The 15,745-nt window shown below is 37.2% G+C and overlaps 1 protein-coding gene across 4 annotated transcripts in view; it reads left to right on the forward strand.

Annotated features, from left to right (window-relative positions):
- Window positions 1–15,306, forward strand: part of LOC113039306 (lysine-specific demethylase 4B-like) — a 48,072-nt gene extending 32,766 nt beyond the window's left edge. Inside the window, exons 13-22 of one of the 4 annotated variants that reach the window (XM_026197143.1) lie at window positions 1,948–2,126; window positions 2,329–2,530; window positions 6,460–6,536; window positions 6,829–6,884; window positions 7,000–7,108; window positions 10,179–10,364; window positions 10,437–10,604; window positions 10,916–11,035; window positions 12,737–12,829; window positions 13,018–15,306. In XM_026197143.1, the coding sequence (XP_026052928.1) occupies window positions 1,948–2,126; window positions 2,329–2,530; window positions 6,460–6,536; window positions 6,829–6,884; window positions 7,000–7,108; window positions 10,179–10,364; window positions 10,437–10,604; window positions 10,916–11,035; window positions 12,737–12,829; window positions 13,018–13,365 (1,538 nt within the window). In that variant the 3' untranslated portion in view covers window positions 13,366–15,306. Of the gene's footprint in view, window positions 1–1,947; window positions 2,127–2,328; window positions 2,531–6,459; window positions 6,537–6,828; window positions 6,885–6,999; window positions 7,109–10,178; window positions 10,605–10,915; window positions 11,036–12,736; window positions 12,830–13,017 lie in introns of all 4 variants that reach the window. The other 3 variants (XM_026197144.1, XM_026197141.1, XM_026197142.1) reach the window with 3 other exon arrangements.
- The last annotated feature ends 439 nt before the right edge of the window (window positions 15,307–15,745 follow it).

Here is a 15,745-nt window from a genome sequence, read left to right on the forward strand (position 1 = left end):
TGCATCCTGGTTAAATGTCTGATGGCTTATTTTCCACTGAAGAAAAATATGTTAAAAGTTATATATGTTTTTACAATATGAATGTTTCTAGAACATTTCAGGCCGGCGTTTCATTTCGGAGTGTTCTGGTTTGATGGCGAGATGTTGTTTTATGTTTGTTTGTTTGTTGCAAAAGTGTGCACTTGCGAGCACAAAGAGAAAAAGCAATAAAGTATGAAAGAAAGCAGCCACAAACAATCAGCGCTTTATAAGACGGGGCGGGTGAAAGACGGTTATTGATTTGTCTGTGCTGTGAGTTATGAAGAGACAGACAGCTGTAAACCCGCAACACCCACTGTCACTGTAGGGGGCAAAATACAGGACAGAGGAGCATCAAAACTCTCCAAAAATACATCCTTACCTGCTGTCTGTAGAGTCACCGCTCAGAGGAAGAGAACAACGCTCATACTGAGCCGTGTTCCACTTCTATCTGATTAATTCACTTCGAAATAAATTATCTATCTATCTCTGTCTGTCTGTCATTCATTCATTTGTACATTCTATCCAGCCGTCTGTCTGTCTTTCATTCATCCAGCCATCTATTGTTTGTTCATTCTATCCATCCATCCATCCATCCATTGTTTGTTCATTCTATCCATCCATCCATATATTGTTTGTTCATTCTTTCCATCCATCCATCTATTGTTTGTTCATTCTATCCATCATCCATCCATCCATCCATCTCTGTCTGTCTGTCTGTCTGTCATTCATTTGTACATTTTCTCCATCTATCCATCCATCCATCCATCTATTGTTTATTCATTTTGTTTATCTATCCATCCATCCATCCATCCATCTCTGTATATCTGTCGCTCATTCATTTGTACATTCCATCCATCCATCTATTGTTTGTTCATTCTATACATCCATCCATCATCCATCCATCTATTGTTTGTTCATTCTTTCCATCCTTCCATCTATTGTTTGTTCATTCTATCCATCATCCATCCATCCATCCATCCACCCATCCATCCATCCATCCATCCATCCATCCATCCATCCATCCATCCATCCATCCATCTCTGTCTGTGTCTGTCTGTCGTTCATTTGTAAATTTTCTCCATCTATCCATCCATCTATTGTTTGTTCATTTTGTCTATCTATCCATCCATCCATCTCTGAATGTCTGTCGCTCATTCATTTGTACATTCCATCCATCCAACCATCCATCCATCTATTGTTTGTTTATTCTATCCATCATCCATCCTTCATTATATTGTTTGTTCATTCCATCCATCATCCATCCATCCATCCATCTATTGTTTGTACATTCCATCCATCCATCTATTGTTTTTTCAATCTATCCATCCATCCATCATCCATCCATCTATTGTTTGTTCATTCTTTCCATCCATCCATCTATTGTTTGTTCAATCTATCCATCCATCCATCATCCATCCATCTATTGTTTGTTCATTCTTTCCATCCATTTGTTGTTCATTCTATCCATCATTCATCCATCTCTGTCTGTCTGTCTGTCGTTCATTTGTACATTTTCTCCATCCATCCATCCATCCATCCATCCATCCATCAATCTATTGTTTGTTCATTTTGTCTATCCATCCATCCATCCATCTATTGTTTGTTCATTCCATCCATCCATCCATCCATCTATTGTTTGTTCATTCCATCCATCCATCCATCCATCCATCTATTGTTTGTTCATTCCATCCATCCATCCATCTATTGTTTGTTCATTCCATCCATCCATCCATCCATCTATTGTTTGTTCATTCCATCCATCCATCCATCCATCCATCCATCTATTGTTAGTTCATTCCCTCCATCCATCAGTTTTGTTCTTTTATTCTTTATTGATTGTAAGGTGATGTATAGTGAGATAGTACAGTGACTCTCTCTCTCTCTCTCTCTCTCTCTCTCTCTCTCTCTCGCTGTGTGTTTCTGTAGAGCTGTACTCTGGGCTGCCTGTAGGTGGCGGTGTGCAGCCGGAGGCTAAGAAGTCCGAGGAGAGCGCCTTGTGGCAGAACCGCGTGCCAAACTTCCTGAACGAGAAACAGTTCAACGTTGCGATGGCGACCATTGAGCCGCACTGCGCCGTCTGCATGCTCTTCTGTCCGTACACACAGGTAATGCACTGAGCGCAACTATAGTAGCTGAAATACTGTGTACATCATAACACATCAGACTATCATCACAAAGTCCGGTCCACTTCAATGCTTTTTTTTAATCAAAAACTGCCTGACTGAACAGGAAGTTGTTTTGAATCCTTGTTTATTTCTCTTTGGTTTAGCATGCTGTCCCCTCTCTTGTGTTTTTGTGCGTGTTTAGCCTATGAAGGACCCCTTCCACCTCTCGGACACGTCCGGTCTGGTGTCACGGGTCGGCTGTCGCACGCGTCCGCTGGTTCCTGAGATGTGCTTCAGCGCGGGTGCGGAGAACACCGAGCCACTGCCGTCGAACTCCCACATCGGTGACGACGGCACCAGCGTCCTGCTGTCCTGCGGGAGCTGCAGTCTTCAGGTCCACGCTAGTGAGTCACACAACACCCCACATGTGCTTCTCTTGATACAGCGTTACTGTGTTGAACTAAAGCCTCACACAGAACATGGTTTGGAATTACAGTGCACTGGCATTTAATCATTTTTGGTTATTTGTTCTTTATTTTTGTTTATTTATTGGTGTGTTGCCACTGTTTTTCCTTAATAGACTATTGTACAATATAATAACTAATATATATAATGTTAGTATTGTGTCAGTCTCTTGGCCTTCCTCCTAATAATAAAAGAAGTCAAAAACTCTCCCATCTTTTCACGTCTGCACCTGTATCTCTCCAGCTGTGTGTTTGCCTCCTTCACACCAATCTGCATATTTCCTGTGTCTGTGTTTGCTAATAAACGCCCTTGATTCTGTCTTTATCTGGCCGCGAGAGCGTCTCACGGCGGCCCGACTGTCACTCCAGCCAATTTACCGTCAGTCAGGCTGAACTCCAGTTATTTATTTAGACGAGCACAGAAAATAAACCTCCCGAAGAGGAAAACAGAGAGGGGAAAGTGGCTCGTTTTGCCGGTTTCTCTCCACGGCGCGAGTCTAAGCCGCGTAGCCAATTAGCCGCGAGTTCACCGAGGTGACGCCGCGCTCTGATTGGCCCGTTTGTGCTTTAAACGAAAATGACAGTTTAGACTAAACTTATTTCAGTTTTCTTGATGTTTTTGTGTTTTCCAGAAGCATCCGGCCGTGGTATTTGCCATCGACTGACGGTATGATTAGATTTACTCGCGAAAGAACGACGGATGAACGTCAGCGTGCTAAAAAAAACGCTCTGTTTCGCTCAGATACCTTTCGATGACTGTTTGTAAGTTCATCATGGCGAGTTGTTCAGATTTATGAAGTGCGATTGCTCTCGCATGAGCCGTCGCGCGTTTGTCTGCTTTTAGCAGCACTAATCAGTTTACCGTCGCTCTGTTTTCACTCTGTCAAACTAATTCAAGTCGTCACTGTGTGCCAGAAGAGTACTTGCTCATATCTTACCTGCGCTGCTGTCAGCTCCACTCAAGCTTTCTGAAAGAAGCACAGCTTATGAAACAGATATTTCTAGCTTGATTATCACCCGATGACCCGCGTTCGATAGAAATAGCTGATATTTAATGTGCACCTGTGTTCATATGTCCCTTCAGTTATATATTTTTGCACAGGATATGGAAGACAGCCTACAGTTACTGTATTAACTAGTGGAATCATTTTTTTATGCAACTCTAATTAAAACTACTACAATAATCATAATTATAAGTATTATTTTTAGATTTTTGTACATTTAACACTTTTTTGTTCATTTTTTGTTTTTGATCATTTATTAATTAATTTTGTGTTGTTTGTTTTTGTTTTTGTTTATTCTTAATTTGGTTCTTTTTGTATATTTTTTTAAATTCTATTTTTGTCACTCGTTTCTTCCATTCTATTTTTTTTTCTTTTGTTTATTTTTTCTTTTGTTTATTTTGTTTCTGCTTAATTCGTTTTTTGTCCTTTTCTATTCTTTCTTTCTTTCTTTCTTTTTGTGATTCTCATATTTTGTTTTCACAATTTCTTTTCCCCCTTTTCTCCTTCATTTGTGTATTTTGAATTATTTTGTTTGTGTGTTACTCGTTTCTTCCAATTTTGTGGTTATTTTGGTGCTTTTTTATCTTTTTTTTCTTTAATAATAGCAATAATAATAAAGTATGATTATTTTATGTAGATGTTATTTCTTTTGTTTCTTTGTTTCTGCTTAATTAATTTGTCTATTTTTCTGCCATTCTTTTTCTTTACTTCTTTTCCTCTTTTTGGTATTGCCATAGATTTTTCATAAAACATTTTTAGTAAATTTTTCCCCCTTTTATTCTGTTTTTAGACACAAATTTTCCTTAATTTGTGTCTATTGTTTATTTATTTTTTATTTAGTTTCTTTTTTTGTCTTTAAAGTTAGTCTTTCATTTGTTTTTTAATACTAATAAATATATATTACTATTATAATTTTTATTTATATATGCATTATGTAATTAGTTTGTGTTGTTTGTCTTTTTTATTCCTTTGTTTCAGCTTTTTTGTAAATTAAACTGTCATTATTCTTTGTTATTCTCATATTTTATTTTTATTCATCTGCCTTTATTTCATTTATTTATGCTTTGTTTTTTGTATAATTTTAATCGAATCATTTCCCCCAAATATTTTAAAGGAAAAATAAAATCACGTCTTTAATCATTTTACTCTGAACTTGGTTTAATATAATTATTAAGCCACTTAAGGCTGTATGGAATAGGGATTTTACTGCATCAAAGCCCCTTTCCTATAGTAAAAATCCCTTTACCATAGTAAAATCACTAAATTTTGACCTCAAGTGGCTTAGTGCTTTCATTTACTGTCTCCATGCCATGAGCTCCCCGCGGCTCCCCAGAGGTGTTTTAAACGCTCAGATTCCCTCGACTTCCTCTTACAGCGGCAACAGCGAACCACCGACCCGAATGAACAAAACAACAGCAGCATCTCCAGCTTGTTTGCTTTTCGAAGGCTTGAAGAAAGGGCTGTGAAGTGAAAGACAGCTTGTTAGTCGATGCTGTCTTTGCCTCCTCGCTTCTCCAAGCTATTTTGGGTTTCTGCTAAGCGCTCGTACGCTTGAACTCACTCACAGAGCTTATGAAAATGGCTCTCCAGAACATGTGCGCGTGTCGCATATTAAACTAATGCCCGGAGGCCATGTGTGTATCCCGTCCTCCATTACGGCTCCGGCTGGGCTCGGCTGCGATGTCCCGCTGCTTGTGTTTACCTGCAGAAAGCTGCTGATTTCGATAAGGCGGGAAGAGCAGTAAATGACAGCATGTCAACTGCAGCTTTCCGTTCGCGTGAGCTTTCACCTCCGGTGCGCGCGATATCAAGGTTAATTTTCCTGTTGTGCGCGTTTACAGGAAGTCTGTGGTAATTACCAGAGATGGTCTTGCTATAGAGAGATGAAGATGGTCTGTATTACTTACTATTCACCTTTTTCTTCTTGTAAAATAGGCGTGTGCTTTTGTAAATTAAAATAAAGGTGCATAAACCCTTTTTCTGTTAGTAAACATTGTGACATTTTTCTGTGGGTGTAGGCAGAAAGATTCACCTGACCGCTTCACTAACGCTTAGCTGTGAAGTTTGTTTGTTGGAGGAAATCCGATTTTACCTGCATTTGTTAAGTCACGCACTATCCGGGACTACGATTGTTATTTGTAAAAGGTTCACTTTAATGGACAAAACCAGAATCATTTATACGATACAAAATCTTTTTTTGATTTTCTGCTCGTTTAATCACATTTAACCACAGCTGACGTTTTTTTATTTTTTATTTTTCTTATGTCGAGTTGTGTTGTGTGACACTCAATTACAGTTTACAGATCCCATAGGAATGAAACTGCGTTTTTTTTGTGGTACACTCTAAAATTTGTTTTATCCAAAAGTATTGTTTAGTGTAAAACACGTTGACGATTAGCCGATTCCTTAAATGATAGCCGTTTCCTCTTTCTTTTCCTCTTTCTAAGCTTGTTTAATTGCGACATAATTTTTAAAGTAACATACGCTAGTGCATCGTACATACTACGTTTAATTTATTTTCGCTTCGTTTGTTTTTACTTAGTTTTATACTTTCTTTTGTGCTTTTTTGCCACCTCATTCTTTTTCTCTTTGGTTTTGTTCTTCCAAATGTTTCTTTTTGGTTTGACTTTTGATTTTTGTTTTAATACGTTTTTGCTCTCTTATTTTGTTTCATTCGTCTTGTATTCTTATTGTATTAAATGTAGGTGAATAAAGTATTTTTTAATGGAAAATTACAAAACCTTTTTTTCATTGTTACGTACGTACGTTTGTGCTTATTTTCTTTATTTTTTATATATATATTTTATTAAATTTTTTAATTTTTCCGTTCTTAGATGGCTAAGTTTGTGTTCTCGTTCCTCCCAGGTTGTTACGGCGTTAATCCAGACACGAAACAGGAGGGCTGGACGTGTTCTCGGTGTAATGCTGCCGAATGGACAGCCGTAAGTATTTCAAACACCTTTCATATATATATATATATATATATATATATATATATAAATAAAAACAGAATTCTTCCACCAAACAATGAAACAATATAGTTCCTCAGAATCAGTTATGGTTCTAACGAAGTGGTTGCCAAGCAACACACAGAAGTAAACAAAGATGTTGGCTCAGCCAATCAGATTCAAGGACCGGAACTCTCCGTTTTATAAACCTCTACATGGCACATTTCTTGTTGCGCTGAAGCGTTTTGTTCGTTATTGTGTTCATTGGTGTTGTTTCTCATCGCAGGCCTGCTGTCTGTGCAGTTTAAGAGGAGGAGCTTTGAAGAAAACCACAGATGACAGGTCTAATATCTCAAACTCTGTTTCTCTCATATCGCATGTCAATTACGAGAAGCTACGCAGCATCTGTCCATGCTCTGAACTCTGCTAAACCGTGCGTTTGGTGTCCCGTCCATAGGTGGGTTCATGTGATCTGTGCCGTCGCTGTGGCCGAGGCTCGCTTTGTTAACGCGGTGGAGCGAGAGCCTGTGGACGTGACGGCCGTCCCTGACACCAGGAAGAGTCTGGTGAGTTAAGACACACAGAAGATGACACGATGTCCTTTTTGTGCTTTTGTTTCGTTTTATACTTTGGTTTCGTCACTCACTCATTGGCGCCTCCATTTATTTGCTACATTGTGTATGATGTCCTTATTCATTTTTCTGTTTGTGTTTTTGTTTATTTCTTTCGTTCCTTCTTTTTGTTCATGTTGTAGCTTCATTCATTTTCTACAGCTGTTTTCAGTTGTTTGTTCTTCTGTTCCTTACTGGCCTTATATTTGTTTTTCAATTTATTTGTGTTTTTTTTGTTGTTGTTGTTTTCTTTTATTCTTCTTATTTATTTATTTTTTCTGTTGGGCTTCAGCTTTTGATTGTTTTTATTAATTTGTTTTATTTTTATTCATTTGTTAGTGTGCGTTTTTATTTATTTTTTGTTTATTATTTAGTTGAGGCCTATTTTGTCTTACTATGTTTTGTCTGTTTTTGTTTTTATTTTCATTTATTGGCCTTTTTAATTTTTTTTTTCTTTTCAATGTTTTTTTGTTTTTGTTTTTTTACTTTAGCTAGTTTGTAAATTTTCGTTTTTTTGCTCATTCCTAAGTTGTTTTTCTCTTATTTTTGCCGTGTTTTTTTTTACTTTTACATTTTTTGCTCGTTATTCTGTTTCATTTATGCTTTTTTTGTTAATTCCTCATTTGTTTTTCTTTTTTGCTTATATTAGTTTTTTCCAATTTGTTTCAATTTAATATATACATTTTTAATTTGTTTCTTTCTGTTTTTATTTACTTTGTTCTGTTTTGCTCAGATTTAAGTATAATTTTCTATTGTTAAAATTTTTTTGTTGTTCTTTTTTGTACATTGTTCACTCATTCCCAAATTTTTCGTTCGTTTATCAATTTGCCTTCTGTTTTCATTTGTTCATTTGTGTTTTTTTTTTCAATTAGTTTATTTCTTTCGTCTTATTTGCTCTTTCGTTCACATCTTCCATGTCTTCTTTTGTTGTTTCGCCATCGTTCTCTCTTTCCCTGAGAGGATATGATGCATTATTAATGATGTGCAATGCTTGAATAATCAGGTGTCATTCCTCACTGTGCTAAATGAACTGCATTGATTGTATAGGCAGGTTTCTCCTCCTCTGCCGCACGTCTGAATGCTGCTCAATGTGTCGGCACAAACACACAACCCAAATCAACTTCAGACATGAAAAACATGCTATAAACCTCTCGTACTGTTCATGCATCTGACTTCAGCCTCCAGTCGCCATTAGCAAGCAGAAACACAAAGGTTTACTGCAAATCAGTGCCAGAAACGAAAGAACATCAAGCATTCAGTCTCATTATTTGCACAGTTTCACTCTAGAACAAGAAACCGCGTTGTGTTGTAGATTAAAAGGAGGTTGCTTTATCTTCTCGCTCGCCACGACACAAAATGGATGCCAGCTCTTGATGTATGAATAAATAACTGCGAGCTGGATGCTCGTAAATCACACATTTTTTTTCCCCTTCTCTTGTCCATTGGCCTGTCTTGCAATCAATCCCTGGCGAAAGATAAATCAGAGGCTTTCACCGGCCGATGAAATATTTCCGAGCTGGCGCCGCATCGAAAGGCCGTCGTACATTACGGCCGCTTGGCCACAGGGAGTTGAAATGAAGTATTGACAATTTAATAAAGAATTTTTATCCCCGTCGATATTCCTCTGTGTGTGTGTGTGCGCACGCGTTTGGAGGCGGAAATGGAGGAGAAGAGGAGAGAGACGGGGATGAACGGACACAACATGTTTCCATTTGAGAGGATATTTGCAAAATATGCTGCGGTGTCAAGTGCATAGATTTTAAATACCACAAATTCGAGCCTAATTTCTGCATCTTAAGTCAACGTTGAATCAAAATGGACTGTGTTTGTGAACATTTCTGCTGTTCGCTTTAATAGCAAATGTTCATCTTTTTTAATCTTTCATCGGAGCTGCTGCTGCACTCTTGAAATTACTTTCATTTTTAGCTGACACATGGAAATAATGTTAGCTAAGAGCCAAATAGCTGTTTAGCATTGGCATTTGGCTCAGGCGCCGTTCTGGTATGATGATCTCACTTTCTTCATTTAATATCTGGTTTATTAGCGAACGTCTGCTTTTTGGTTTGTTTCCTTCATTAGCTTGGTTTCTTTTCTCTTATGTCTTTTCTTTATTTCTGTTTCTGAATTTGTTTCTGTTCTGTCTTTCATGTTTTATATTTTTTGTTTGTTTTGGTTCTTTTAGCTCTATTTGTTTGTGCTTTTTCATTTATTTTGGTTTGTTTTGTTTAGCTTTGCTCCATCGTTTTTCCTTTTATTCTTTTTCCGTTTATTCTGTTTCGTTTAGTTTTTTCTTATCTACATCTGTTTTCCTTCTTTCTTTTCTTTATTTTTTAGTTTCTTTTAGCTCATTCCTTCTACTTTTGTTTCCGTTAGTTCATATCTTTTTTTAATTGTTTATTTTTTTATTCCTCCTTTTGCTTGAGTTTTTTCTTTCAGTGACTCTTTCTTTTGCTGTTTATTTTCTGTTTTCTTTATGCATTCATTGCTTGTTTTGTTTTTCCTTCATTCATTTCTCTATTTTTGGTTTAATTTATTTTAGTTTGTTTTTTTCTCTATACGTTTTCGCTCATATGTTTGTTTCTATTTCTTTAGTTTGTTCTTTTATTCTTCCATTTGTGTCTTTTCTTTCCTTTCTTGTTTCTTACACTATTTGTTTCCTTTTGTTTTGTTCTGGCTGGTGTTTTATATTATTTTTTTAACTAATTTCTTGCTTTGTTCTCCATTTCTGAATGTTTAATCAATTTTTCTATTTTTTTTTTTATTAGTTTCTTTGTGAGGTTTTATACTTTTCTAAAATTGACTATCTTTTGTGAACCTTTTGAATGTTTTATTGTAGTCCACACATTAATAAATGTTTGTATTTATAATGTTTGTTTTTTATAGCTCTTTACCATTAGTCTAAAAGCTTTATAGCACTGAACTCCCATTCAGCCTGATGGATAAAACCACTTTTCGTCATGATGGAAGCTCGTCATGTTACAAAGGTTGCAACTCAAGTTTCATGTTTCCTCATAACTATTTGCAGAAGTGCGTCTACTGCCACAAGACGACCAAGCAGATCTTGGGTGCGTGTATCCAGTGCTCGTTGGACAACTGCTCCACGTCCTTCCACGTCACCTGCGCCCTCCTCGCCGGAGTCGTCATGAAGCCAGCCGATTGGCCGTACGTGGTGTCCGTCACCTGCCACAAACACAAACAGACCAATCAGAAGGTGCGTAGCTGCTATAGAAGGGATCTCAATGCACATGGTGATCCTCAAACTGACGCGTTGCCTCCATTGCAGGTCAAAAACCGCACCCGCGAGCTGTCTTTAGGTCAGGAGGTCATCGGCAGAAGCAGCAATGGTTGGTTTTATCGCTGCACCATCACCGGCATCGGCACGCAGAACTACTACGAGGTCAATTTCGATGACGGCTCCTACTGTGATAATGTCTTCCCAGAGAACCTGCTGGTGAGAATGTTTTCTCATTATTATGGTGATCATGGTTGCCAATTGGCTTTGGCCTTGAAGCCCATTTCCACCACTTAATAGAAAATAAAAAATGGAAATAAATAAGTAACTGTAATAATGTCTGGCATCTTGTGGCTTATTGTGGTCAAAAATGCGTAGGTCTGGTCCTGGATGCTGATTGGTCAAAGTCTAGATTGGCTAAATCTACCTCTAGGTTATTATGGTTGGCCCATTACTTCGGCTCATCTAATCAGATTTTAGAGCTACAACTGTCTGTTTGATCCATCATCTGTTTGATTTCTCTGTTCCAGAGTCATGACTGTCTGAGGAACGGCCCTCCAGAACGGGGCGAACTCGTGGTGGTCAAGACATTCGACGAACGGGTTCTCAACGCATCTTTCATAAGGGAAAATGTCCAACGATACTATCAGGTAGCTGCGACGTATACACATTTTTTTTTAAATTATTTATGCTTTTATATATAAAGAGTTATCCATTTCAAACTGAAACATTTCATTGCTTGCTTAGTTTGTTTTACTGTTTGTTTTCTACCGTATTATAGTTAGTATATAGTTAAAACCCATAGTGACACCCAATTTTAAGAACCTTAATCTTTAAGACAGCTTTCTTGTAATTCCACATCTCATCCGAGTCTTTCAGGAGTCCCACATTTGGTGCAAAGTTGGCTTTCCTTGTACACAGAGCAGCCGTTGATGTATTGAGCGGAGGGGAGCTGAGATTAATGGGAAAACGAGAAAAGTAGGCAGATGTGGCGCATGGGGGATTTATGGAGTCTTTAGATGAAGCTTATGAGGTGTGATGGACCGCAGACGTGGAAAGTAGACTGCTATTCATCAGCTATTTCACGCACACACACCACTCCTCACAGGAAGTGCTTTTGTGTTCTTGTGCAGTGATGGGTCGATGTTTTAATTCACATCTGGGTCACATTTGAATGAAAAAGTGACTCAGAAACTACCAGAAAGCTTAAAGCGAACATGCTTTTTCAGTTTTTCTTCTAAAATGAAGCATACCAAACTATGTTAATACATTGTTTGACACATTGTATGAACTAGTTTGACTTCGTCAAATTCTTTCTCTTTAAAACTCAAACCCACACACACACACACAGTGTTTCATTGCTCGGCTGAACTCTTGTGACTCCTCTGTCAGCATTAACGAACTGCTTGATTCTGTCCTCCGCCACAAGACTCCATTATTTATCAGATCTGTGTGAGTCATGGCATTCGTAACAAGTGCCGATTGCTTTCGTGACGTCACTTTTACCTTTGCAAGATGTGACAAACACTCTCCCACTCGCTGTGGGCGATCTGTAACTGGATGCCTGTGAGTCTGACAGGTCTTGAAGCCGTTGGGAATTGATCTGGAACAGGGTGCTGATTGCAGACTGGCGGAAAGTTTGCAGTTTATGTTATTGTTGGATGCTCTTGAGATTTTAAAGGAATGATCTGGGTTAAATGTAGTTTTTTTTTTTCAGCTCTATCAACAGCATTGACACACTAGATTTTGCATTATAGAATACATGTGGATTGCTGAATTGTCAGTACATGTGTTTGGCATTTTATAATAAAAAATATTATTGAATATTTTGTACATATTTAAATTCATATATATATATATATATATATATATATATATATATATATATATATATAAATATATATATACACCTGTAAATTCATTTCATATCATTATTTTATATGATTGTAATTATTTAAAGTAATATAAAAATATACATACAACATGTCATTTACAACATGAGAAAATAAAAATGTTATTAGTTATACAGTACTTATAATTGATTTAATGAAATATTTAAAATTACATTCATATTTTGTAGTACATGTGCAAATTTGAGCATTTTGAATAAATGTAAATATATAATACATATTTAAATGTTAAATACATTAATTTCATTTCTTTTTTACATATAGACTTATTTTTACATTGTGGTATAATTTTTTTTATATAATTTGTATATTTAGATATTAATACTTAATCAAATATTAATATTAATTAATATATATATATATATATATATATATATATATATATATATATATTACAAGAAAAGGATCCGAGGCATCTAAACTGCCTGTATTTCTGTCCAGGTGGAGTTTCAGGATGAGACACAGATCTTACTGAAGCGCAGCGAGATTCACTCTCTGAACCAAGAGCTGCCTAAGAGGGTCATGTCTCGTATGGTAAGCGCTTTTATTCACTTCGGGCCAAGTACCGTATGTTTCTGCAAACAGAATTCATCAACGTGTAGCCAAAGTGCAGGTTTAATACTTTACAGCTTTCGTGGTTTTTCAAGCTAACAGTGCAGTTGGAGTCCATTTGGAGAGTTCTGACGGACATCGCTGAAGGATTATTGTCTTTTTTTTTTCAGCAGACAACTGTGAACCAACAGCAACCTCAGGCGCAACCGTCAGATGAACCTTTGGCCGCAAAACGCCCACGTCTGCCAACACCGCCACCCACACTAGCCATTGAGCCCTCGGTGCTACCTCCAGAAATAGTCACCGCTTTCCTGCCCGCTAGTATTACTCCAAACACCAGCATTGCCCCCTGCCTGCCTCCACCCACATCACTTCCTGTTTCAGCACCCACACTTCCTGCCCCGGAACCAAGTGAGAGTTACACCCACAGCTCCAGCTACATAGCCTACATGGAGTCTCTCCTCAACTCGGACTTTCCTCCAGAAGAGGGCGAACATGGCGTTGAGCCGATGTTTTGAAGCACTGTTGCGGGCTACCAGCTATTTGTCAATGCTTCATACAGACTTTAAATTCATCTACTGCATGTCTTTGTTTCATTTATTCGCTGTTGTGCTAATCTGAGTCTCCCACCCATGAATGGTGTGTGTGGGATACATGCGTGTCATTATAGACTGAAGCCGAAACATACCCAGTACATAGCCTTGGGGGATGCCGTACTCTTCCGACTATTTCCACGATCCCTTTCTCTGGTTCTTCCACTAAATGGAAAGAGCCACCATACGTTTTCAGATGGGATAATCATTCACTGTATGTGCTGTTAAATTTATACCTGATTTTTTTTCTCTAACGAGTGCTAAATATTTTTCTAACTCAAGCCAAAACATCATGCTACCCGGTCACAGTTCAAATAGACAGTCTATATCTGTACAGTTTCAAGTATTTTTCTCTGTACTCAAGTGTTCGGGCGGAGAGGTCACAGGAAGAGTTTAGCTGGGCTCAAGGGATTTAATAAGTATTTAAATGTCTTTTGTCACATATAGGTTTAAAATATTTGTATAAAGAAAATCCATTATGGCAGCATCGGAAGCTACAGTTTTCAGTTAGTGTACACATTTGTGTTACGATAGATTTGTGCGTCTCAATGTATCCTTCTATAATCAACGATAAAATGTTTTTTCAGCCACAGATGATTTGTTTTTGTAGCATACTTGGTAGACGTTGATATTGAATACGATTCACCCGGTCTGTTTTTTTATTATGATTACTGTTGTTGTTATGATTATTATTTTTATTTTGATGAATCTTTGCAACACAATGTCGAAAGATGAAAAAAAAAGTTGTTGAGTTTATAATTTTTATTCAAGAGGTTGAAGTGGCGTACATTTAAGCGTGTATAGTCATAGGTGATATTAAACAGATACGCAATCCGCCTTCTCAAGGTGCTATAGAGGTCTTAGACTACTGAGGGGCGGTCTGGGTCAGGTGACCCACAATGAGGTGTACATACTAGACGTCCTGCTCACGAATTGGAAAAATGTTCTTCAGTGTAACTTCTAGTCTTACAAATGCCATGTCACATTTGAATAAAGGGTCTGGTTGTCGCTTTGGATTTCTTTTCTCTTTTATTTTGTTTGCCCATCCTGATTTCATTTTCTGATGTAAGCGATTATCAATCGGCACACCTCCTTCACCGGTATTTGCAGGTTCATCATCCATATAGCATTGAGAATTTGCTTCAGCGCCCCTTGATTGATTCGTAAACAAACACTGATAAGACCTTTACAGACAGGATTGTCATTATAGACTGAAGCCAAAACGAGCCCAGTACATAGCTTTGGGGGATGGCACACTCTTCAGACCCTTCCCACAATCCCTCACTCCCAATTCTTCTCTAAACCAAAATAATGGCCAAATAATTTTAGATGGAATAATCATTCACTTTAGCATGCCAAAGATTTTGGAGAATTGTTAAAAATGCAAGATAAATTAATACAAGAAAAGTCCCCAGATGAACTTATTAAAATATTAAGTTGACAGCCCTTCTTTTTCAATATATTGTCTCTTACATCATGATTTTTTTTCATACTATTATTCCTCCTTTCATTAAGCATGTTTTTTAATAACAAAAATCTGAATTACACCTTTACATATGAAGTGATTATGAAACTATTGAGTGCATCCTCTTTCCTTCCGTTCAATGTGACAACCACCATTCTCATCTCAACACTGTTTATTGTTTTCTGTCTGCCAGTTGCCTACGGCCGCTCTGACACTAGACACAGTGTGTCAATGGCATTTGTACTCCCGTGTTTCTGGGGTTTCTGCTTTGCATTAACAGAAACGTCACAAGGGGCAGGTTTAATGAAATAACCCACCACAGCTTGCATACTGATGATGGCAAATGTTTATCTGTGCAGAAGTACTAGGAAAGATTCTAATAAAATGTGAAGTGAAATGGTGCTTTGTGTCTGACAGTGTTTATTTCCCTGGAAAAGCAATAAAAACCTGGTTTAAATAATACCAGTAAAAATAAGTAGGAATGTAGGAATGACTAATAAATAGGTAATTGTAGAAATAATTATCAAAAAATAATAAAATATATAATGTAAATCATTCATAAAAAATTAATAAAGTCAGTCAGTGTTCAATGTTGAAAATATACATTTTCTTTAAAAATATTTAATTGGCTAGGTGTGGTCTTATGTACAGTACGTCGTGATTTCCATTTGTGGAAATTTTTTTTAATTGGTTTTTGTAATTAATCACATGACCCAGTTGACAAATTAGTTACTTTCCCTAAATGCATCTTCGAATCCTTATTCAGTAATCACAAACGATTGTAAAGGTCATGAAAATCAATTGGCCTAAAACGAGCTTTGGCTCTTGAAAATGTGCCGT

Source organism: Carassius auratus, chromosome 22 (genome assembly GCF_003368295.1).
Source record: "Carassius auratus strain Wakin chromosome 22, ASM336829v1, whole genome shotgun sequence".
NCBI lineage: Eukaryota > Metazoa > Chordata > Actinopteri > Cypriniformes > Cyprinidae > Carassius > Carassius auratus.